We start from the raw sequence: 25,591 nt of genomic DNA, 5'->3' as shown, positions 1-25,591 counted from the left end.
TTTTTCCTTCTGTGATTTTTTTCCTGAATGTCAATCCCAAATTCTTGTTCCCTCTGTGATTTTTCCAGGATGTTAATCCCAAAATAATTTTCCATTATTTTCCCCTAAATATTGATCCCAAAATCTTTTTCCTGCATGTTGATCCCAAAATCTTTTTCCATCTGATTTTTCCTGGATATTAATCCCAAAATCTTTTTCTTGAATGTCAATCCCAAAATCTTTTTCCATTATTTTTTCCTGCCTGTTAATCCTGAAATCTTTTTCCCTCCCTGATTTTTCCCTGGAAAAACAGAGATTTTCCTGGGAAATCCACGGAGATTTCCCTCAATTCTGGAATTTTTCCCAATTTTCTGCTCAGCATTCCAATTCATTGGATTCACCAATTCCCACTTTTCCCTCTGGAATTTCCTCTCCCTTGGAATTCCAACCCCATGGATTATCTCCAGGAATTTCTGGAATTTTCTCCAGGGATTTCTGGAATTTTCCAGCTCACAACCCATGGATCTTCTCCAGGAATTTCCAGAATTTTCTCCAGGAATTTCTGGGATTTTCTCCAGGAATTTCTGGAATTTTCCAGCTCTCAATTCCATGGATTTTCTCCAGGAATTTCTGGAATTTTCCAGCTCTCAATTCCATGGATTTTCTCCAGGAATTTCTGGGATTTTCTCTGGAATTTCTGGAATTTTCCAGCTCTCAATTCCATGGATTTTCTCTGGAATTTCTGGAATTTTCCAGCTCACATTCCTCTCTTTCCCAGTGTCACGACGTGAGGACCAGAGAGGTTGGAATTCAGGAAATTCACCACAAAGTGAGACCTTACCAGGTAAAAATTCCCTTTTTTTATCCCCACGGAGATTTTTCCAGCCTGGATTTCCATGATTATATTTTTAATTCTATTTTTATTATATTTTTCCTATTCATATTTTTCCCTATCATATTTTATTATTATCTTTTATTATATTTTTAATTATGTTTTTATTATTTTTGTTCTATTAATGTTTTCCCTATAATATTTATTTTCTATAATATTTTTATTTTTATATTTTTTAAATATTTTTATTATATTGTTTCCTATTAGTATTTTTTTCTATTATATTTTTCCTCCCAAAACCTCACAGAATTTTCCTGTTTTTCCTGTTTTTTCCCCCCAAAACCTCAGAGAATTTTCCCATTTTTTTCCCCCAAAAACCTCATGGAATTTTCCCTTTTTTTTCCCCACAAAAACCTCACAGAATTCTCCCGTTTTTCCCATTTTTTTTCTCACAGAATTTTCCCATTTTTCCCGTTTTTTCCCCCCAAAAACCTCACGGAATATTCCCATTTTTTCCCATGTTTTTTCTCACAGAATTTTCCCGTTTTTCCCCAAAAACCTCACGGAATTTTCTTGTTTTTTCCCCCAAAACCTCACAGAATTTTCCCATTTTTCCCCCAAAAACCTCACGGAATTTTCCCCTTTTTTCCCCCAAAAACCTCACGGAATATTTCCATTTTTCCCATTTTTTTTCTCACAGGATTTCTCCATTTTTTCCCATTTTTTCTCACAAAAACCTCACAGAATTTTCCTGTTTTTTTCCCACAAAAACCTCATAGAATTTTCCCATTTTTCCCATTTTTCCCCAAAAACCTCACGGAATTTTCCCCTTTTTTTCCCCAAAAACCTCACGAAATATTCCCATTTTTTCCCATGTTTTTTCTCACAGCATTTTCCCATTTCCCCCATTTTTCCCTCAAAAACCTCACGGAATTTTCCCATTTTTCCCCATTTTTTCCCCCGATCCCAGGTGGAGCTGATCCGCCGGGACTACGTGGCCAACGGCGGCTGGGAGACGTTCCTGTCCTACGAGGATCCGGATCAGGACATCCTGGTGGGACTCCTGCGGCTCCGGAAGTGTTCCCGGGAATCCTTCCGGCCGGAGCTGCGCCCGGGAGTGTCCATCGTGCGGGAATTGCACGTCTACGGCAGTGCCGTGCCCGTCAGCGCCAGGGACCCTGCCAAATTCCAGCATCAGGTATTCCCAAAATTCCCAAATTCCAGCCCGTCAGCGCCCGCGATCCCGCCAAGTTCCAGCATCAGGTATTCCCTGAATTCCCGAAATTCCCAAATTCCAGCCCGTCAGCGCCCGCGATCCCGCCAAGTTCCAGCATCAGGTAATCCTGGAATTCCCAAAATTCCCGAAATTCCCAAATTCCAGCCCGTCAGCGCCCGCGATCCCGCCAAGTTCCAGCACCAGGTATTCCCAAAATTCCTGAAATTCCCAAATTCCCAAATTCCAGCCCGTCAGCGCCCGCGATCCCGCCAAGTTCCAGCATCAGGTATTCCCAGAATTCCTGAAATTCCAAAAATTCCAGCCCATCAGCGCCAGGGATCCCGCCAAATTCCAGCATCAGGTATTCCTGGAATTCCCAAATTCCCAAGAATTCCCAAATTCCAGCCCGTCAGCGCCCACGATCCCGCCAAGTTCCAGCATCAGGTATTCCCAGAATTCCTGAAATTCCAAAAATTCCAGCCCATCAGCGCCAGGGATCCCGCCAAGTTCCAGCACCAGGTATTCCCAGAATTCCTGAAATTCCCGAAATTCCCAAAATTCCCAAATTCCAGCCCATCAGCACCAGGGACCCCACCAAATTCCAGCACCAGGTAATCCTGGAATCCCCAAATTTCCTGAATTCCTGAATTCCCAAATTCCCAAAATTCCTGAAATTCCAAAAAATCCAGCCCGTCAGCGCCCGCGATCCCGCCAAATTCCAGCACCAGGTAATCCCAAAATTCCAGAAATTCCTGAAATTCCCAAATTCCAGCCCGTCAGCGCCCGCGATCCCGCCAAATTCCAGCACCAGGTATTCCCAGAATTCCTGGAATTCCCGGAATTCCCAAATTCCAGCCCGTCAGCGCCCGCGATCCCGCCAAATTCCAGCACCAGGTAATCCTGGAATTCCCAAATTCCCAAAATTCCAGCCAAGTTCCAGCACCAGGTATTCCCAAAATTCCCAAAATTCCTGCTAAATTCCTGCCAAATTCCCCAATTCCCGCCAAGTTCCAGCACCAGGTATGCCCAAAATTCCTATCAAATTCCCAAAATTCCTGGATTTCCTGCCAAGTTCCAGCACCAGGTATTCCCAGAATTCCTGAAATTCCCAAATTCCAGCCCGTCAGCGCCCGCGATCCCAGCAAGTTCCAGCACCAGGTAACCCTGGAGTTCCCAAAATTCCTGAAATTCCCGAAATTCCCAAATTCCAGCCCGTCAGCGCCCGCGATCCCGCCAAATTCCAGCATCAGGTATTCCCTGAATTCCCGAAATACCAGAAATTCCCAAATTCCAGAAATTCCCAAATTCCAGCCCATCAGCACCAGGGATCCCGCCAAATTCCAGCACCAGGTATTCCCAAAATTCCCAAAATTCCTGCTAAATTCCTGTCAAATTCCCCAATTCCCACCAAGTTCCAGCACCAGGTATTCCCGAATTCTCCAAATTCCCTCTTTTCCAAACTTTCTCCCCGAATTTTCCTTTTTCTCTCCTTCACAAGGATTGTCCTCAATCCCAGAATTCTGCAATCATTTGGAATTCCTGGAATTTCATTCCAATCCCATTCCGATCCCAGGATTGATCCAAATCCATCCTCGGAATTCCCAGGGGCAGCCATGGGAAAATCCAGGAATTCCCAAATCCTATCCCTGCAGTGAGAATTCCCGATTTAAAATTCCAGGCTGGAATTTCCCATCCGTGGATTTAACTCCGGAAATTCCGGTTGAAAAAATTTCGGGATGAGGGAAAAAAACAAAAAAAATTCCAATTTCTCACCAATCCAATCCCATCCCTTCAATATCCAGGAATATTCCTGATCCTCTGGATCTGGATTTTTCCCAATCTGGATTTTCCTCACTTCTGTTTTTCCAGAACTTTCTCGGTTTCACCTCCGTGAAATTCCCGTTTTTTCAGCTTTATTTCCTTTTTTTCCCATTTTTTGGCTTTTTTTCCTGTTTTTTCAGCTTTTTTTCCAGCTTTTTTCCCCATGTTTTCACCTTTTTTCCCCTTTTTTCCCATTTTTCCCTTTTTCCCCATTTTTTCACCTTTTTTCCCATTTTTTCCCCGTTTTTCAGCTTATCCCTTTTTATTTCCTGTTTTTACACCTTTTTTCCCCATTTTTTCAGCTTTTTTCCCATTTTTGAGCTTTTTTCCCATTTTTTCCTGTTTTTTCTGCTTTTTTCAGCCTTTATTCAGCCTTTTTCCCCATTTTTTCCCCATTTTTTCACCTTTTTTCCCATTTTCTGCCATTTTTTCAGCTTTTTTCACCTTTTTTTTTCCTGTTTTTTCACCTTTTTTTCCTGTTCTTTTTTCCTGTTTTCTCAGCTATTTTTCCTGTTTTTCAGCTTTTTCCCTATTTTTTCAGCTTTTTTCCCATTTTTTCTCTTTTTTCAGCTTTTTTCCCAATTTTTTCAGCTTTTTTCCCTTTTTTCTGCTATTTTTCCCATTTTTCCCCTTTTTTCACCTTTTTTTTCAGATTTTTCCCCATTTTTCACCTTTTTCCGCATTTTTCCCCATTTTTGCCCCATTTTTTCAGCTATTTTTCCCTTTTTTTCTTCCCATTTTCTCACCTTTTTCCCCCCCATTTTTTCCCGTTTTCCCCCCGGTTTTTTCCCCATTTTTTCAGCTATTTTCCCCGTTTTTTCACCTTTTTTTTCCCATTTTTTTTCCTGCTTTTTCACCTTTTTTTCCCCCATTTTTTCAGCTCTTTTTCCTGTTTTTCAGCCTTTTTTCCTGTTTTTTTTCCTGTTTTTCCCCCTTTTTTCTCATTTTTTTCCCATTTTTCACCTTTTTTCCCCCTTTTTTTCCTGGGTTTTTTCCCCATTTTTCCCCCATTTTTTTTCCCCATTTTTTCACCTTTTTTTCCCCATTTTTCTCCCTCCCAGGGGTTCGGGATGCTGCTGATGGAGGAGGCAGAGCGCATCGCCAGGGAGGAGCACGGCTCCCGGAAAATCGCCGTCATCTCAGGTCATTTCTGGGATTTTGGGATGTTTTATCTCAGGTCATTCGGGGTCATTCTGGGATTTTGGGATGTTTTATCTCAGGTCATTCTGGGGATTTTGGGAAGTTTTTATCTCAGGTCATTCTGGGATTTTGGGATGTTTTATCTCAGGTCACTTGGGGTCATTTCTGGGATTTTGGGATGTTTTATCTCAGCTGCTTTGGGGTCATTCTGGGGATTTTGGGATGTTTTATCTCTGGTCATTCTGGGGATTTTGGGATGTTTTATCTCAGGTCACTTGGGGTCATTCTGGGATTTTGGGATGTTTTTATCTCAGGTCATTCGGGGTCATTCCGGGATTTTGGGATGTTTTATCTCAGGTCATTCTGGGATTTTGGGATGTTTTATCTCAGGTCATTCGGGGTCATTCCGGGATTTTGGGATGTTTTATCTCAGGTGCTTTGGGGTCATTCCTGGGATTTTGGGATGTTTTATCTCAGGTCATTTGGGGTCATTCCTGGGATTTTGGGATGTTTTATCTCAGGTCATTCGGGGTCATTCTGGGGATTTTGGGATGTTTTTATCTCAGGTCATTCTGGGGATTTTTGGGATGTTTTATCTCAGGTGCTTTGGGGTCATTCTGGGGATTTTGGGATGTTTTATCTCAGGTGCTTTGGGGTCATTCTGGGATTTTGGGATGTTTTATCTCAGGTCATTCTGGGATTTTGGGAAGTTTTTATCTCAGGTCATTCGGGGTCATTCTGGGATTTTGGGATGTTTTATCTCAGGTCATTCTGGGATTTTGGGATGTTTTATCTCAGGTGCTTTGGGGTCATTTCTGGGATTTTGGGATGTTTTTATCTCAGGTCATTCGGGGTCATTCTGGGGGTTTTTGGGATGTTTTATCTCAGGTCATTCTGGGATTTTGGGATGTTTTTATCTCAGGTGCTTTGGGGTCATTTCTGGGATTTTGGGAAGTTTTATCTCAGGTCATTCTGGGATTTTGGGATGTTTTATCTCAGGTCATTCTGGGATTTTGGGATGTTTTATCTCAGGTCATTCGGGGTCATTCCTGGGATTTTGGGATGTTTTTATCTCAGGTGCTTTGGGGTCATTCCTGGGATTTTGGGATGTTTTATCTCAGGTGCTTTGGGGTCATTCTGGGATTTTGGGATGTTTTATCTCAGGTCATTCAGGGTCATTCTGGGATTTTGGGATGTTTTATCTCAGGTCATTCTGGGATTTTGGGATGTTTTATCTCAGGTCATTCTGGGATTTTGGGATGTTTTATCTCAGGTCATTCCTGGGGTTTTGGGATGTTTTTATCTCAGGTCATTCCTGGGGTTTTGGGATGTTTTTATCTCAGGTCATTTGGGGTCATTCTGGGGATTTTGGGATGTTTTATCTCAATCCAGAGCTGAGCTCAGCACTGCAGCAATGGGAATTCTCCTGGGAAAAGGAAAAACTGGGAGAGAAATGCAGATTTGCCTTTCCTTGTTCATTTCCTTGCTTTTTTCCTTTTTCCTTTTCCTTTTTCCTTTCCTTTCCTTTCTTCCTTTTTCCTTTCCTTTCTGATTTCCTCTCTTTTTTCCTTTTTCCTTTCTTTTTTCCTTTCTTTTTTCCTTTTTCCTTTGTTTTCTGATCTCCTCTCCTTTATTTTCTTTTTTCCTTTCCTTTTTCCTTTCTCATTTCCTTTCTTTTTTCCTTTTTCCTTTCCTGATTTCCTCTCCTCTCCTTTATTTTCTTTTTTCTTTTCCTTTTCCCTTTCATTTTCCTTTCATTTTCCTTTCTCCTTTCTCTTTTCCTTTCCATTTTCCCTTTTTCTCCTTTTCCTTTTCATCTCCTGTCTCCTTTTCCCTTTCCCCTTTCCTTTTTTGTTTCCTTTCTTTTTTCTTTTCCTTTCTTTTCTTTTTTCCTTTCTTTTTTCATTTCTTTTTTTCCTTTCCTTTCCTTTTTCCTTTCCTTCCTTTTTTCCTTTTTCCTTTCCTTTCTGATTTCCTCTCCTCTCCTTTATTTTCTTTTTTCCTTTCCTTTTTCCTTTCCTTTTTCATTTCCTTTCTTTTTTCCTTTTTCTTTTCTTTTTTCCTTTTTCCTTTTTCATTTCCTTTCTTTTTTCCTTTTTCCTTTCTCATTTCCTTTCTTTTTTCCTTTCTCATTTTCTTTCTTTTTTGCTTTTTCATTTCCTTTCTTTTTTCCTTTCCTTTCTTTTTTCATGTCCTTTTTTCCTTTTTCCTTTCCTTTTTCCTTTCCTTTCTGATTTCCTCTCCTCTATTTTCTTTTTTCCTTTCCTTTTCCCTTTTTCCTTTTTCCTTTTCTTCTCCTTTCTTTTTTCCTTTTTCCTTTCCTTTCTCATTTCCTCTCCTCTCCTTTCTTTTCCTTTCCTTTTTCCTTTCATTTTCCTTTCTCCTTTCTCTTTTCCTTTCCTTTTCTTCTCCTTTTTCCTTTCCATTTTCCTTTTCCTTTTTTCTCCTTTTCCTTTTCTTCTCCTTTCTCCTTTTTCTTTTCCTTTTTGCTTTCCTCCCCTTTCTCCATTCTTCCCGAGGATGAGGAATCCAGAAATTCTCTGGGAAAATTGGGAATGAGGAATGAGGAAATCACAGATTCGCTGGGAAAATTGAATATTTAGGATGAGGAAACCACAGATTCCCTGGGAAAACTGGGAATGAGGAAATCACAGATTCTCTGGGATAATTAAGGATGAGGAAACCACAGATTGTCTGGGAAAATTAGGGAATGAGGAATCCAGAGATTTTTAGGAAAACAGGATGAAAAAACCACAGATTTTTTGGGATAATTAAGGATGAGGAAACCACAGATTGTCTGGGAAAATCAAGGAATGAGGAATCTCTGGGAAAATTAAGGAATGAGGAATCCACAGATTTTTTGGGAATGCTGAGGATGAGAAAACCACAGATTTTTTGGGGAAACTGAGGGATGAGAAAACCACAGATTTTCTGGGAATGTTGAGGATGAGAAAACCACAAAATGTTTGGGAAAACAGGATGAGAAAACCACAGATTTTTTTGGGAAAACAGGATGAGAAAATCACAGATTTTTTGGGAAAACAGGATGAGAAAACCACAGATTTTCTGGGAATGCTGAGGATGAGAAAACCACAGAATTTTTGGGAAAACAGGATGAGAAAACCACTGATTTTATGGGAAAACAGGATGACAAAACCACAGATTTTTAGGAAAACAGGATGAGAAAACCACAGAATTTTTGGGAAAACAAGATGAGAAAACCACAGAATTTCTGGGAAAACAGGATGAGAAAACCACAGATTTTTTGGGAAAACAGGATGAGAAAACCACAGAATTTCTGGGAATGTTGAGGATGGATGAGAAAACCACAGATTTTTTGGGAAAACAGGATGAGAAAACCACAGATTTTTTGGGAAAACAGGATGAGAAAACCACAGAATTTCTGGGAAAACAGGATGAGAAAACCACAGATTTTTTGGGAAAACAGGATGAGAAAACCACAGAATTTCTGGGAATGTTGAGGATGGATGAGAAAACCACAGATTTTTTTGGAAAACAGGATGAGAAAACCACAGATTTTTTTGGAAAACAGGATAAGAAAACCACAGATTTTTTGGGAAAACAGGATAAGAAAACCACAGATTTTCTGGGAATGTTGAGGATGGATGAGAAAACCACCCATTTTTTGGGAAAACTCCAGCCGAGGAACCGCGCCGACAACTTCGGCGCGTCTTTCGGAGGGATTCTGACGGTTTCTGCTCGTTAACGACGCGACAACAATTAGCTTCCTGGTTTTGTCTCATATCCCTGCTCGGCCAGCCGGGCGGGAATTCGGGATTCTGACGGGTTTTCGGCTCCCGGGGCGGCGGGGATGACTCAGAGCTGGGAGTTGGGATTGATGGGTTTTTGGGATGGTTTGTCTGTCGCGGTTTTGCGCTCGGCTGGCCTTGGAGCTGTTCTGATTGTTCTCTCAGCTTTCAAAAATGGGTTTATTTGGGATTTTGGGGGAAAATTCCGGGATTTTGGGGTTTAGCGGCGGCTTTTCGCACAGCCAGGCGTGCCCAAAATCCCAATTTTCACCCTTTTTTCCCCAATTTTTCTCCATTTCCCTCCAATTGCTCCCCATTTTTTCCCCAATTTCTCCCCATTTCCCCAATTTCTCCCCATTTCTCCCCATTTCTCCTCCATTTCCCTCCAATTTTCCCCCATTTTTTCCCCAATTTCTCCCCCTTTTTCCCCATTTCCCCCATTTTCTCCCTTTTTTCCTCTATTTCTCCCCTGTTTCCCACTCCCCATTTTTCTCCATTTCCCTCCCAATTTTCCCCCATTTTCCCCAATTTCTCCCCTTTTTCCCCATTCTTTCCTTATTTTCCCAATTTTCCCCCTTTTTCCCTCAATTTTCTCCATTTCTCCTCATTTTTCCTCAATTTCTCCCCATTTTTCCCCCTCCCAATTTTTCCTCGTTTTTAACCAATTTTCCCTTTTTCTCCATTTTTTGGCCTCATTTCCCTCAATTTTCCCCTCATTTTTCCCTAGTTTTCCCTAATTTCCCATTTCCCCCTCATTTTTCTTGATTTTCCCCAATTTTTCCCATCTTCCCCAACTCTCCCCATTTTCCCCAATTTTTCTCCATTTCCAATTTTTCCTCAATTTTCCCTCATTTTTTCCTAGGTTTTCCCCAATTTCCCCCAATTTTCCTTGACTTTTCCCCAATTTTTTCTTCATTTCCCCCCATTTTTTCACCAATTTCCCGCCATTTTTCCTTGATTTCTCCTTGATTTTTCCTTGATTTTTTCCCCAATTTCCCTCCAGTTTTGCCCCAAATTTCCCCCATTTTCCCCCACATTTTCCCCAATTTTTCCCCCAATTTTCCCATTTTTTCTTCTTTTTCCCCCATTTTCCCCCCTTTCCCCATTTTTCCTCCCTTCTTTCCAGTTTTTCCCCCATTTTGCCTCTTTTTTCCCTCTTTTCCCCCAATTTTTCCCCATTTCCCCTCATTTTCCCACCATTTCCACCCATTTTTCCCAGTTTTTCCCCAGTCAGCTGTGGGATGAGGAATTCAGGCAGTTTTGGGTCGGAAAAGTCAAATTTGGGGTGTTTTTCTGCCAATCCTGCAGGATAATTCTTTTGGGATTTTTCCTGGATGTTTGATTTGGGAAATGAAGGATTTGGGAAATAAATAAATGAAGAATTTGGGGAATAAAGGATTTGGGGAATAAATAAAGGATTTGGGGAAAGAAAGGATTTGGGGAATAAATAAAGGATTTGGGAAACAAATGAAGGATTTGGGGAATGAAGGATTTGGGAAAGAAATTAAGGGTTTGGGAAATGAAGGATTTGGGGGGAAAAGGATTTTGGGGAAAAAGGATTTGGGGGAAAAAGGATTTGGGGGAAAAAGGATTTGGGAAATGGAGGATTTGGGACATAAGTAAAGGATTTGGGAAATAGAGATTTTGGGAAAGAAAGGATTTTGGAAATTAAGGATTTGGCAAATAAATTAAAGATTTGGAAAATAAATGAAGGATTTGGGAAATAAAGGAAGAATTTGGGGAATGGAGTATTTTGGAAATTAAGGATTTGGGAAAGAAAGGATTTGGGAAAGGAAGGGTTTGGGACATAAGTAAAGGATTTGGGAAATAGAGATTTTGGGAAAGAAAGGATTTGGGGAATGAAGGATTTGGGAAATAAATTAAGGATTTGGGGGGGAAAAGGAATTGGGAAATACAGGATTTGGCAAATAAATTAAAGATTTGGAAAATAAATGAAGGATTTGGGAAATAAAGGAAGAATTTGGGGAATGGAGTATTTTGGAAATTAAGGATTTGGGAAAGAAAGGATTTGGGAAATAAATGAAGGATTTGGGGAATAAATGAAGGATTTGGGAAAGGAAGGATTTGGGGAAATGAAGGATTTCGGAAATAAATGAAGGAGTTGGGAAATTAAGGATTTGGGGAATAAATGAAGAATTTGGGGAATAAAGAATTTGGGAAAGTAAGGATTTGGGAAAGAAAATACTTGGGGAATGCAGAATTTGGGAAATAAATGAAGGATCTGGGAAATAAGTAAAGGAATTGGGAAATGGAGGATTTGGGGAATAAATTAAGGATTTGGGAAATGGAGGATTTGGGAAATAAGAGATTTGGGAAATAAAGGATTTGGGGAATAAAGGGTTTGGGAAATGAAGGATTTGGGGGAAAAATGAAGGATTTGGGGAATGAAGTATTTGGGGAATAAATTATGGATTTGGGAAATAAAAGATTTAGGGAATGAAGGATTTGGGGAATGAAGGATTTGGGGAATAAATTAAGGATTTGAGAAATAAATAAAGGATTTGGGAAATAAAGGAAGAATTTGGGAAAAGAAGGATTTGGGAAATAAGTAAAGGATTTGGGAAATAAAGGATTTGGGAAAAAAAGGATTTGGGAAATAAGTAAAGGATTTGGGAAAAGAAGGATTTGGGAAATAAGTAAAGGATTTGGGAAATAAAGGATTTGGGAAATGAAGGATTTGGGAAATAAATTAAGGATTTGGGAAATAAATTAAGGATTTGGGAAATAAATTAAGGATTTGGGAAATGAAGGATTTGGGGAAAGAAAGGATTTGGGAAATAAATTAAGGATTTGGGAAATAAATTAAGGATTTGGGAAATAAATTAAGGATTTGGGAAATAAATTAAGGATTTAGGAAAGATTTGGGAAAGAAAGGATTTGAGAAAGAAAGGATTTGGGAAAGAAATAAAAGATTTGGGGAATAAATACAGGATTTGGGAAATAAATGAATGATTTTTTGGGAAGAGCAGGAATTGGCACTCCGAGTTCCCCACAAAGCGATTTCCCAGATTTTCCCAGAAAAAGGTTGGGATGAAAGAGAATCTCCTCTTCCCGCTAATTAGCAGCTCTCGAGGCTAATGAGCAATTAGTGATTAATGAGCTGAGTGGGCAGGGAAGAGGCTCTCGGAAAAGCGGGAGTGGAGCAGCTGGAGGGAGCTGAGCTCATCCCGGATTTTGGGAATAATTCCGAGGGTTTTAGGGTTCTTCATTCCCAGAATTTAGGATTTTAGGAATTCCTTCATTCCCAGAATTATCCCACAGACCATCAGCATTCCCAGTTTTCCCATTTTTCCTGTTTTTCTGGGAATTCCAATCCCACGGGAGGAGCTGGAGGGAGCTGAGCTCATTCTGGAATTTCGGGAACAATTCCAAGGTTTTTGGGGTTCTTCATTCCCGGAATTATCCCTCAGCCGCTCAGCATTCCTGGTTTTCCGGTTTTTCCAGGAATTCCAAAATTTTTAGGGTTCTTCATTCCCAGAATTATCCCACAGCCAATCAGCATTCCCAGTTTTCCTGTTTTTCTGGGAATTCCGATCCCATGGGAGCAGCTGGAGGGAGCTGAGCTCATCCCGGATTTTGGGAACAATTCCGAGGGTTTTGGGGTTCAGCATTCCCGGTTTTCCTGTTTTTCTGGGAATTCCGATCCCATGGGAGCAGCTGGAGGGAGCTGAGCTCATCCCGGATTTTGGGAACAATTCCAGGGGTTTTGGGAATACCTTCATTCCCAGAATTATCCCTCAGCCGCTCAGCATTCCTGGTTTTCCGGTTTTTCCAGGAATTCCGAAATTTTTAGGGTTCTTCATTCCCAGAATTATCCCACAGCTGATCAGCATTCCCAGTTTTTCTGGTTTTTCCGGGAATTCTGATCCCATGGGAGCAGCTGGAGGCAGCTGAGCTCATCCCAAATTTTGGGAACAATTCTGAGGGTTTTAGGAATTCCTTCATTCCTAGAATTTAGGGTTCTTCATTCCCAGAATTATCCCACAATCAGCATTCCTGGTTTTCCGGTTTTTCTGGGAATTCCGATCCCATGGGAGCAGCTGGAGGGAGCTGAGCTCAGGCTGGAATTTTGGGAACAATTCCAAGGGTTTTAGGGTTCAGCATTCCCAGAATTTAGGATTTTAGGAATTCCTTCATTCCCAGAATTATCCCACAGACAATCAGCATTCCCAGTTTTCCGCTTTTTCTGGGAATTCTGATCCCATGGGAGCAGCTGGAGGGAGCTGAGCTCATCCTGGAATTTTGGGAGCAATTCCGAGGTTTTTAGGGTTCTTCATTCCCAGAATTATCCCACAGACAATCAGCATTCCCAGTTTTCTGGTTTTTCTGGGAATTCTGATCCCATGGAGGGAGCTGAGCTCAGGCTGGAATTTTGGGAACAATTCCGAGGGTTTTAGGGTTCTTCATTCCCAGAATTTAGGATTTTAGGAATTCCTTCATTCCCAGAATTATCCCTCACACAATCAGCATTCCCAGTTTTCCTGTTTTTCCGGGAATTCTGATCCCATGGGAGCAGCTGGATGGAGCTGAGCTCATCCCGGATTTTTGGGGTTCTTCATTCCCAGAATTTAGGGTTCTTCATTCCCAGAATTATCCCTCAGACAATCAGCATTCCCAGTTTTCTGGTTTTTCCGGGAATTCTGATCCCATGGGAGCAGCTGGAGGGAGCTGAGCTCATCCCAAATTTTGGGAACAATTCCAAGGTTTTTAGGGTTCTTCATTCCCAGAATTTAGGATTTTAGGAATTCCTTCATTCCCAGAATTATCCCTCAGACCATCAGCATTCCCAGTTTTCTGGTTTTTCTGGGAATTCCAATCCCAGCTGGAGGGAGCTGAGCTCATCCTGGAATTTTGGGAACAATTCCAGGGTTTTTAGGGTTCTTCATTCCCGGAATTTAGGGTTCTTCATTCCCAGAATTATCCCACAGCCAATCAGCATTCCTGGTTTTCCTGTTTTTCCGGGAATTCCAAGGTTTTTAGGGTTCTTCATTCCTGGAATTTGGGGTTCTTCATACCCAGAATTATCCCTCAGCCGCTCAGCATTCCCAGTTTTCCCATTTTTCCAGGAATTCTGATCCCATGGGAGCAGCTGGAGGGAGCTGAGCTGATCCCGGAATTTTGGGAACAATTCCAAGGGTTTTAGGAATTCCTTCATTCCCAGAATTATCCCTCAGCTGCTCAGCATTCCTGGTTTTCCGGTTTTTCCTGGAATTCCGAGGTTTTTGGGTTCTTCATTCCCAGAATTATCCCTCGGACAATCAGCATTCCCAGTTTTCTGGTTTTTCCAGGAATTCTGATCCCATGGGAGCAGCTGGAGGGAGCTGAGCTGATCCCGGAATTTTGGGAACAATTCCAAGGGTTTTAGGAATTCCTTCATTCCCAGAATTATCCCTCAGCTGCTCAGCATTCCTGGTTTTCCGGTTTTTCCTGGAATTCCGAGGTTTTTGGGTTCTTCATTCCCAGAATTATCCCTCGGACAATCAGCATTCCCAGTTTTCTGGTTTTTCCAGGAATTCTGATCCCATGGGAGCAGCTGGAGGGAGCTGAGCTCATCCCGAATTTTGGGAACAATTCCAGGGGTTTTAGGAATTCCTTCATTCCCGAAATTTAGGGTTTTGGGAATTCCTTCATTCCCAGAATTATCCCTCAGACAATCAGCATTCCCAGTTTTCCCATTTTTCCGGTTTTTCCAGGAATTCCGAAATTTTTGGGGTTCTTCATTCCCAGAATTATCCCTCAGCTGATCAACATTCCCAGTTTTCCTGTTTTTCTGGGAATTCCGATCCCATGGGAGCAGCTGGAGGGAGCTGAGCTCATCCCGGATTTTGGGAACAATTCCAAGGTTTTTGGGGTTCTTCATTCCCAGAATTATCCCACAGCCAATCAGCATTCCCAGTTTTCTGGTTTTTCCAGGAATTCCGATCCCATGGGAGCAGCTGGAGGGAGCTGAGCTCATCCCGAAATTTTGGGAACAATTCCGAGGTTTTTGGGGTTCTTCATTCCCGGAATTTAGGATTTTAGGAATTCCTTCATTCCCAGAATTATCCCTCAGTTTAATCTGAATTAAACCCGAATTAAAACTGAATTAAATGGGAATTAAACTGGAATCAAACCTGAACTAGGACTGAATTAAAACCGAATTAAAACTGAATTAAACCTGAATTAAATGCAAATTAAATGTGAATTAAACCTGACTCAAACCTGAAGTAGGACTGAATTAAAACCAAATTAAACATGAATTAAATGTGAATTAAACCTGAATTAGGACTGAATTAAATCTGAATCAAATCTGAATTAAACCTGAATTAAATCTGAATTAAGCCTGGATTAAATCTGAATTAAAACCAAATTAAATCTGAATTAAAACCAAATTAAATCTGAATTAAATGTGAATTAAATGTGAATTAAACCTCAATTAAAACCAAATTAAATCTGAATTAAATGTGAATTAAACCTGAATCAAAACCGAATTAAATCTGAATTAAAACTGAATTCAACCTGAATTTAATCTGAATTAAGCCTCAATTAGAACTGAATTAAATCTGAATCAATTCTGAATCAAAATTCAATTAAACCTGAATTAAATCTGAATCAAATCTGAATTAAATGGGAATTAAATCTGAATCAAACCGGAATCAAATCTGAATTAAAACCGAATTAAATGTAAATTATATCTGAATTAAAACCAAATTAAATGTGAATTATATCTGAATTAAACCTGAACTAAGACTGAATTAAAACCAAATTTAATCTGAATTGAACCTGAATTAAAACCAAATTAAATCTGAATTTGCTCTGAATTAAATCTGGATCAAAACCGAATTAAATCTGAATTAAATGTGAATTAAACCTGAATCAAAGCCGAATTAAATGTGAATTGAACCTGAATCAAACCTGAATTAAACCTGAACTAAGACTGAATTAAAACCAAATTAAATCTGAATTGAACCTGAATTAAACCTGAATTAAATGTGAATCAAATCTGAATTAAACCTGAATCAAATCTGAATTAAACCTGAATTAAAACCAAATTAAACCTGGATTAAATCTGAATTGACTGAATTAAAACCGAATTAAACCTGAATTAAAACCAAATCAAACCCGAATTAAAACTGAATCAAACCTGAATTAAAACCAAATCAAACCCGAATTAAAACCGAATCAAACCCGAATTAAAACCGAATTAAAGCTGAATTAAAACCAAATCAAATCTGAATTAAATGCGAATTAAAGCTGAATTAAGACTGAATTAGAACCAAATTAAATCTGAATTAAACTTGGATTCAACCTGAATTAAAATCAAATCAAACCTGAATTAAACCTGAATTAAACCTCAATTAAACCTGAATTAAACCTCAATTAATCCTCAATTAAATCTGAATTAAACCTCAATTAAACCTCAATTAAACCTGAATTAAAATCAAATCAAACCTGAATTAAACCTGAATTAAATCTCAATTAAACCTGAATTAAACCTCAATTAATCCTCAATTAAATCTGAATTAAACCTCAATTAAACCTCAATTAAACCTGAATTAAAATAAAATTGAACCTGAATTAAACCTGAATTAAACCTGAATTAATCCTCAATTAAATCTGAATTAAACCTCAATTAAACCTCAATTAAACCTGAATTAAACCTCAATTAAACCTCAATTAAACCTGAATTAAAATCAAATTGAACCTCAATTAAACCTGAATTAAACCTCAATTAAACCTGAATTAAATCTGAATCAAGACTGAATTAATTAACTAATTAATTACCTTTTTCCCCCGGCAGGCGTTGGCACCAGGAATTACTACAGGAAGATTGGCTACGAGCTGGAAGGACCTTACATGGTGAAACGGCTGGAGGGAGGAGCCTGAAATCCCAAAAATCCCGGAAAAATCCTGGAAAATATCCCAGAAATCCCGGAAATAATTCCGGAAAAAATCCCAGAAAAAATCCCAGAAATCCCGGAAAAATCCTGGAAAATATCCTGGAAATCCCAGAAGAAATCCCAGAAAAAATCCCAGAAATCCTGGAAAAAATCCCAGAAAAAATCCTGGAAATAATCCTGGAAAAAATCCCAGAAATCCTAGAAATCCCAGAAAAAATCCCAGAAAAAATCCCGGAAAAAATCCCGGAAAAAATCCCAGAAATCCTGGAAAAAATCCCGGAAAAAATCCCAGAAAAAATCCTGGAAAAATCCCAGAAAAAAATCCGGAAAATATCCTGGAAATCCCAAAAATTTAGGAAATCCCGGAAATCCCAAAAATCCCGGAAATCCCAAAAATCCCGGAAATCCCAGAAAAAAATCCCAGAAATTCCAAAAATCCCGGAAAAAATCCTGGAAATCCCAAAAATCCTGGAAAAAATCCCAAAAATAATCCTGGAAATCCCGGGAAAAAATCCCAGAAAATATCCTGGAAAAAATCCCAAAAATCCTAGAAATCCTGGGGAAAATCCCAGAAATCCTAGAAATCCCAGAAAATATCCCGGAAAAAATCCCAGAAATCCCGGAAATCCTGGAAAAAATCCCGGAAAAAATCCCAGAAAAAATCCTGGAAAAATCCCAGAAAAAATTCCGGAAAAAATCCCAGAAATCCTAGAAATCCTGGAAAAAATCCCGGAAAAAATCCTGGAAAAAATCCCGGAAAAAATCCTAGAAATCCCAGAAAAAATCCCAGAAAAAATCCCAGAAAAAATCCCAGAAAAAATCCCAGAAAATATCCCGGAAAAAATCCCGGAAAAAATCCTGGAAAAATCCCGGAAAAAATTCCGGAAAATATCCTGGCAATCCCAGAAAATTTAGGAAATCCCGGAAATCCCAAAAATCCCGGAAATCCCAGAAAAAATCCCAGAAATTCCAAAAATCCCAGAAAAAATCCCGGAAAATATCCCAGAAATCCCGGAAAAAATCCCAGAAAAAATCCCAGAAATCCCGGAAATCCTGGAAAAAATCCCAGAAAAAATCCCAGAAAATATCTTGGAAAAAATCCCAGAAAATATCCTGGAAAAAATCCCGGAAAAAATCCCGGAAAAAATCGAGGAAAAATCCCGGAAAAAATCCCGGAAAATATCCTGGAAATCCCAAAAATTTAGGAAATCCCAGAAATCCCTGAAAAAAACACAGAAATTCCAAAAATCCCAGAAAAAATCCTGGAAAAAATCCCGTAAATCCCAGAAATCCTGGAAAAAATCCCAGAAAAAATCCTGGAAATCCCAGAAAAAATCCCAGAAATCCTAAAAATCCCAAAAATCCTCATGGAGAAAATCCAGAATGATGGGAAAATATTGGCATGAAAATCCCAGAAATCCTGGAAATCCCAGAAAAAATCCCAGAAAAAATCCCAGAAATCCTGGAAGTCACAAAAATCCCAGAAATCCTGGAAGTCACAAAAATCCCAGAAAAAATCCCAGAAAAAATCCCAGAAATCCTGGAAGTCACAAAAATCCCGGAAATCCCAGAAAAAAATCCCAGAAAAAAATCCCAGAAATCCTAGAAAAAATCCCAGAAATCCCAGAAAAAAATCCCAGAAAACCCGGAAATCCTGGAAGTCATAAAAATCCCGGAAATCCCAGAAATCCCAGAAAAAAATCGCAGAAATCCCAGAAAAAATCCAGGAAATCCCAAAAATCCCAGAAAAAATCCAGGAAATCCCAAAAATCCCAGAAAAAATCCCAGAAAAAATCCCAGAAAAAATCCCAGAAAAAATCCCAGAAAAAATCCCAGAAAAAATCCCAGAAGAAATCCCGGAAATCCCGGAAATCCTGAAAATCCCGGAAATCCCAGAAAAAATCCCGGAAATCCCAAAAGGAAATCCCAGAAAAAATCCCGAAAATCCCAGAAATCCCAAAAATCCTCATGAAGAAAATCTGGAATGATGGGAAAAGGTTGGAATTCTGATCCCGGAAATCCTGGAAATAAGGGAAATCCCAGAAATCCCGCAAATCCCAGAAAAAATTCTGGAAATCCTGAAAATCCCGGAAATCCCAGAAAAAATCCCAGAAATCCTGGAAGTCACAAAAATCCCGGAAATCCCAGAAAAAAATCCCAGAAATCCTGGAAGTCACAAAAATCCCGGAAATCCCAGAAATCCCAGAAAAAAATCCCAGAAAAAATCCCAGAAATCCTGGAAGTCACAAAAATCCCAGAAATCCCAGAAAAAAATCCCAGAAATCCTAGAAAAAATCCCAGAAAAAATCCCAGAAAAAATCCTGGAAATCCCAGAAATCCTGGAAAAAATCCCAAAAATCCTCATGGAGAAAATCCGGAATGATGGGAAAAGGTTGGAATTCTGATCCCAGAAATCCCAAAAATCCTCTTTGAATCTTCATTTCCCAATTCCTGAGGTTTTCGAGGGAAGAAAAACAATGGAAAAAACAGGAAAAACGACAGAAAAATGGGAAAAAGAACAGAAAAAGAGGAAAAATGACAGAAAAAGAGGAAAAATGACAGAAAAATGGGAAAAAGAACAGAAAAAGAGGAAAAATGACAGAAAAAAGGAAAAATAACCAAAAAAAAGAGGAAAAATGACAGAAAAACGGGAAAAACAACCAAAAAAAAGAGGAAAAAACAAGAGAAAAAGTGGAAAAAACGACAGAAAAAGAGGAAAAATAACCAAAAAAAAGAGGAAAAAACAAGAGAAAAAGAGGAAAAACGACAGAAAAACAGGAAAAACAACCCAAAAAAAAAGGATTTCTGGTGTTCTCATGATTTTGAGGTTAAAAAATAAAAAATATTCTGAATTTTTGGTTGGTTTGTGGAGTTTTCAGCAATTAAAAGCAATTTTTATTTATTAAAAATTTAAAAAAAATCGGCAGGAATTTAATTTTTCCACCCCAAATCTGGAAATTTCCATTTTTCCCATATTTAGCTGTTGAGATTCCAGAGGAAAATTCCTGATTTTTCCCAGGAGGAGCAGCAGGAAATCTGAATTTCTTCACCCCAAAAAAATTACAATTAAACACCCAAAAAATTCACATTAAATTCTAAAAAAATTCATATTAAACACAAAAAAAATTCCAATTAAACTCCCATTAAACACCCAAAAAACCTGCAATTAAATGTCAAAAAAATTTCCATTAAACGTCAAAAAAACTCCAATTAAACACCCCAAAAAAATTCCAATTAAATTTAAAAAATTCCCATTAAACTCCAAAAAAATTCACATTAAACTCCAAAAAAATTGCAATTAAACTCCAAAAAAACACCCAATAAATGTTCAAAAAAATTCCCAATAAATACAAAAAAAATCCCATTAAAGACCAAAAAAACTCCTGTAAAACACCCAAAAAAATTCCAATTAAATGTCAAAAAATTCCCATTAAACACCCCAAAAAATCTCATAAAATTCCAAAATAAATCTCATTAAACACTAAAAAAATTCCTATTAAATTCCAAAAAATTCCCATTAAACTCAAAAAAATTCTCATTAAACATCAAAAAAACTCCCATTAAACACCAAAAAATTCACATTAAACACAAAAAAAATCCCATTAAATTCTGAAAAAAATCCCATTAAACACCAAAATAAAATTGCAATTAAATTTTAAAAAAAATCCAATTAAATATCAAAAAATTCCCATTAAACATCCCAAAAATTCCCATTAAATTCCAAAAAAAATCTCATTAAACACCAAAAAAATTCCAATTAAATTCCAAACAAATTCCAATTAAATATCAAAAAATTCCTATTAAACACCCCAAAAAAATTCCAATTATATTTTAAAAAAAAATCCAATTAAACACCCAAAAATTCCCATTAAACACCCAAAAAATTCCCATTAAACACCCAAAAAATCCCATTAATATCCAAAAAAAATCCCATTGAACACCAAAAAAATTCCAATTATATTTAAAAAAAAAATCCAATTAAACACCCAAAAATTCCCATTAAACACCAAAAAAATTCCAATTAAACACCCAAAAAACTCCCATTAAATTCCCCAAAAAATTCCCATTAAATTCAAAAAAAATTCCCATTAAACTCCCAAAACCAAAATTCCCATTAAACACCAAAACCAAATCCCAATAATTAAGAAATTAAGACAAATCCCATTTTAATTAAGAAATTCCCACTGGGAAAAAACAACCCAAAAATTCCTCGAAATTTCACCTGAAAAATCAACAAAGTTAAAAACAACCAAAATTTGAGATAAAATTATATTTTTGGTAGTTTTTCTGTTAAAATTTACTGTACAAATAAATAAAAATTTGTCCATTTGGAAATATTCTGGAAATTTCCGCGGATTTTCCGAAGTTTTTCCGAAGGATGAAATTCCAGAGGGAAGAGTTGGGTGAAAATTTCCAGATTTCTGAGTGGAAAAAACACAAAAAAAAGGGAAAAATTAGCATTAAACACCAAAAAATTCCCATTAAACTCCCAAAAATCCCATTAAACTCCCAAAAAATCCCATTAAATTCCAAAGAAACCAAATTAAATCCCATAAAATTCCCATTAAACACCAAAAAAAATCTCATTAAACACCCAAAAATTCCCATTAAAAGCCAAAAAAATTCCCATAAAACACCAAAAAAATCCCATTAAACTCCAAAAAAATTCCCATTAAACTCCAAAAAAATTCCCATTAAACACCCAAAAATTCCCATTAAACACCCAAAAATTCCCATTAAACACCCAAAAAGTTCCCATTAAACTCCCAAGAAAAATCCCATTAAAAGCCAAAAAAATTCCCATTAAACACCAAAAAAACCTCCCATTAATTCTCATCAAATGGAAAAAAAAATTCCCATTAAATTCCAAAAGAAACCAAATTAAACCCCAAAAAATTCCCATAAAACACCCAGAAAAATTCCCATAAAACACCAAAAAAATTCCCATTAAACCCCAAAAAAATTCCTGTTGAATGTCAAAAAAATTCCCATTAAACACCAAAAGAAACCAAATGAAACCCCAAAAAATTCCCATTGAACATCAAAAAATTCCCATTAAACTCCAAAAAAAACCAAATTAAATCCCATAAAATTCCCATTAAAAACCAAAAAAAATTCCCATTAAACACCAAAAAAAATTCCAATTAAACACCCAAAAATTCCCCTTAAAGACCAAAAAAACTCTCATAAAACACCCAGAAAACTTCCATTGAGCACCAAAAAAATCCCATTAAATTCCAAAAAAAATTCCAATTAAATGCCAAAAAAAAACCTCCCATGAAACACCCAAAAAATCCCATTCAACATCAAAAAAATTCCCATTAATCTCCAAAAGAAACCAAATTAAAACCCAAAAAAAATTCCCATTAAACACCCAAAATTTCCCATTAAACTCCCAAGAAAAATCCCATTAAAAGCCAAAAAATTTCCCATTAAACATCCAAAAAATTCCCAAAAAAATCTTCCAATTAAACACCCAAAAGATTCCCATAAAACACCAAAAAATTCTCATAAAACACAAAAAAAATTCCAATTCAATGTCAAAAAAAATCCCATTAAACACCCAAGAAAAATTCCCATTAAATTAAAAAAAAATTCCCATTAAACACCAAAAAATTCCCATAAAACATCAAAAAAATTCCCATTAAACTCCCAAGAAAAATCCCATTAAAAGCCAAAAAATTTCCCATTAAAGACCAAAAAAATTCCCATTAAACACCAAAAAATTTCCATTAAACATCCAAAAATTTCCCATTAAACTCCCAAGAAAAATCCCATTAAACATCAAAAAAAATCCATTAAACACCAAAAAAAATCCCAAAAAAATCTTCCAATTAAACACCCAAAAGATTCCCATAAAACACCAAAAAATTCTCATAAAACACCAAAAAAATTCCAATTAAATGTCAAAAAAATCCCATTAAACACCCAAGAAAAATTCCCATTAAATTAAAAAAAAATTCCCATTAAACACCAAAAAATTCCCATTAAACTCCCAAAAAGTTCCCATTAAACTCCCAAGAAAATTCCCATTAAAAGCCAAAAAATTTCCCATTAAAGACCAAAAAAATTCCCATTAAACACCAAAAAATTTCCATTAAACATCCAAAAAATTCCCATTAAACTCCCAAAAATTCCCATTAAAGACCAAAAAAACTCTCATAAAACACTCAAAAAATCCCATTAAACTCAAAAAAAAAATTCCAATTAACACCAAAAAAAATTCCCATTTCTCCAAACCACCAAAACCACATCCAAACCCAAATTTTTCCTGGGAATTGGTTCCCAAAATTCCCAAAAAATTGTCATTAAACACCCAAAAATTCCCATTAAACCCCAAAGAAACCAAATTAAAACACAAAAAATTCCCATAAAACACCAAAAAAATCCCATTAAACTCCAAAAAAATTCCCATTAAACACCCAAAAAATTCCCATTAAACACACAAGAAAAATCCCATTAAAAGCCAAAAAATTTCCCATTAAACATCCAAAAAATTCCCAAAAAAATCTTCCAATTAAACACCCAAAAGGTTCCCATAAAACACCAAAAAATTCTCATAAAACACCAAAAAAAATCCAATTAAATGTCAAAAAAAATCCCATTAAACACCCAAGAAAAATTCCCATTAAATTAAAAAAAAATTCCCATTAAACACCAAAAAATTCCCATTAAACACCAAAAAATTCCCATTAAACACCCAAAAAAATTCCCATTAAACCCCAAAAAAACTCCTGTTGAATGTCAAAAAAATTCCCATTAAACACCAAAAGAAACCAAATTAAACCCCAAAAAATTCCCATTGAAAACCAAAAAAAATTCCCATTAAACTCCAAAAAAAACCAAATTAAATCCCATAAAATTCCCATTAAAAACCAAAAAAAATTCCCATTAAACACCAAAAAAAATTCCCATTAAACACCCAAAAATTCCCCTTAAAGACCAAAAAAACTCTCATAAAACACCCAGAAAACTTCCATTGAACACCAAAAAAATCCCATTAAATTCCAAAAAAAATTCCCATTAAACACCCAAAAAAATTCCCATTAAACACCCAAAAAATCCCATTAAACATCAAAAAAATTCCCATTAATCTCCAAAAGAAACCAAATTAAAACCCAAAAAAAATCCCATTAAACATCCAAAAAATTCCCATTATATGTCAAAAAACCCCAAATTTCTTGGCCAAACTCCCCTTTGCCCAAGAATTCCACATTTTTGACCAAATTTCTCCCATTTGCCCAAAAATTCCATATTTTGGACCAAATTTCTTCTCTCATTTGCCCAAAAATTCCATATTTTTGCCCAAAAATTCCATATTTTTGACCAAACTTCTCCCATTTAGCCAAAAATTCCATATTTTGGACCAAATTTCTCCCATTTGGCCAAAAAATCCATTTTTTTGACCAAATTTCTTCTCCCATTTGGCCAAAAATTCCATATTTTTGCCCAAAAATTCCACATTTTTGACCAAACTTTCTACATTTTCGACCAAACTTCTCCCATTTGCCCAAAAATTCCATATTTTTGACCAAAAAATTCCACATTTTTCACCAAACTTCTTCTCCCATTTGCCCAAAAATTCCATATTTTTGACCAAACATTCCATATTTTTGACCAAACATTCCATATTTTTGATCAAACTTCTCCCATTTGCCCAAAAATTCCATATTTTTGACCAAAAATTCCATATTTTGTCCAAATTTCTCCCATTTGCCCAAAAATTCCATATTTTTGACCAAAAAATTCCATTTTTTTGACCAAACTTCTCAACCAAACTTCTCCCATTTGCCCAAAAATTCCATATTTTTGACTAAAAATTCCATATTTTTGACCAAAAATTCCATATATTTGACCAAACTTCTCCCATTTGGCCAAAAATTCCATATTTTTGCCCCAAAATTCCATATTTTTGCCCAAAAATTCCATATTTTCGCCCAAACTTCTCCTCAGAAATGTCAATTTTGATAAATTCCCTCTCAGGGGATTTCAATCCTTTTCTCCAAAGCTTGGGAATGATAAAATTCCAAGGAAAAACTGGGAAAAAAAGGGAATTTTGGGAATGTTTGGCTTTGAAAATTCCTTATTTTTTTCGAAAGGAATTCCTTCTGAGCTTCCATAGTTTGGATTTCATTCAAATAATTGGATTATTTTGGATTTAATTCAAATAATTGGATTATTTTTTATTTCATTCAAACAATTGGATTATTTTGGATTTCATTCAAATAATTGGATTATTTTTTATTTCATTCAAATAATTGGATTATTTTTTAATTCAAATAATTGGATTATTTTTTATTTCATTCAAATAATTGGATTTTTAATTCAAATAATTGGATTGTTTTTGATTTAATTCAAATAATTGGATTATTTTTTAAATCAAATAATTGGATTATTTTGGATTTCATTCAAATAATTGGATTATTTTGGATTTCATTCAAATAATTGGATTATTTTTTAATTCAAATAATTGGATTATTTTTTATTTCATTCAAACAATTGGATTATTTTTGATTTAATTCAAACAATTGGATTATTTTTTATTTAATTCAAATAATTGGATTATTTTGGATTTCATTCAAACAATTGGATTATTTTTTAATTCAAATAATTGGATTATTTTCGATTTCATTGAAATAATTGGATTATTTTGGATTTAATTCAAATAATTGGATTATTTATTTCATTCAAATAATTGGATTATTTCCCCCAGGCAGGAGCTCCAAAAAGGTTTTTTTTTAAAATTTTCCTGTTTTCCTGATGGATTTTCCATGGAAAAATTGGAAAAATTCCACCTTGGAATGGAGAATTCCAAGTGGGAATGTGGAGGATTTGGAGGAAAAATCATTGCTGAGAGAAATATTCCAAATATTCCAAATATTCCAAAAAATCCAAATATGAAATATCCAAACAGTTTTTTTTTTTTTTTGTT

At 36.6% G+C, this 25,591-nt stretch overlaps 1 protein-coding gene across 1 annotated transcript in view; it reads left to right on the top strand.

Moving 5' to 3' along the window:
- LOC146440499 (elongator complex protein 3-like) overlaps positions 1–16,677 on the top strand; it is a gene marked incomplete at its 5' end in the record, with an annotated part of 35,086 nt that extends 18,409 nt beyond the window's left edge. Inside the window, 4 exons of the mRNA XM_085057192.1 lie at positions 758–823; positions 1,782–2,009; positions 4,910–4,991; positions 16,560–16,677. Coding sequence (XP_084913318.1) covers positions 758–823; positions 1,782–2,009; positions 4,910–4,991; positions 16,560–16,645 — 462 coding nt within the window. The remainder of the gene's footprint in view (positions 1–757; positions 824–1,781; positions 2,010–4,909; positions 4,992–16,559) is intronic.
- Between the last annotated feature and the right edge of the window lie 8,914 nt (positions 16,678–25,591).

The sequence above is a fragment of the Lichenostomus cassidix genome, chromosome 3 (genome assembly GCF_008360975.1).
Source record: "Lichenostomus cassidix isolate B80296 chromosome 3, HeHo_3.0, whole genome shotgun sequence".
NCBI classification, from domain to species: domain Eukaryota; kingdom Metazoa; phylum Chordata; class Aves; order Passeriformes; family Meliphagidae; genus Lichenostomus; species Lichenostomus cassidix.
The sequence above is the reverse complement of the archived record's forward strand: the minus strand, read 5'-3'. Positions and strand labels throughout refer to the sequence as shown.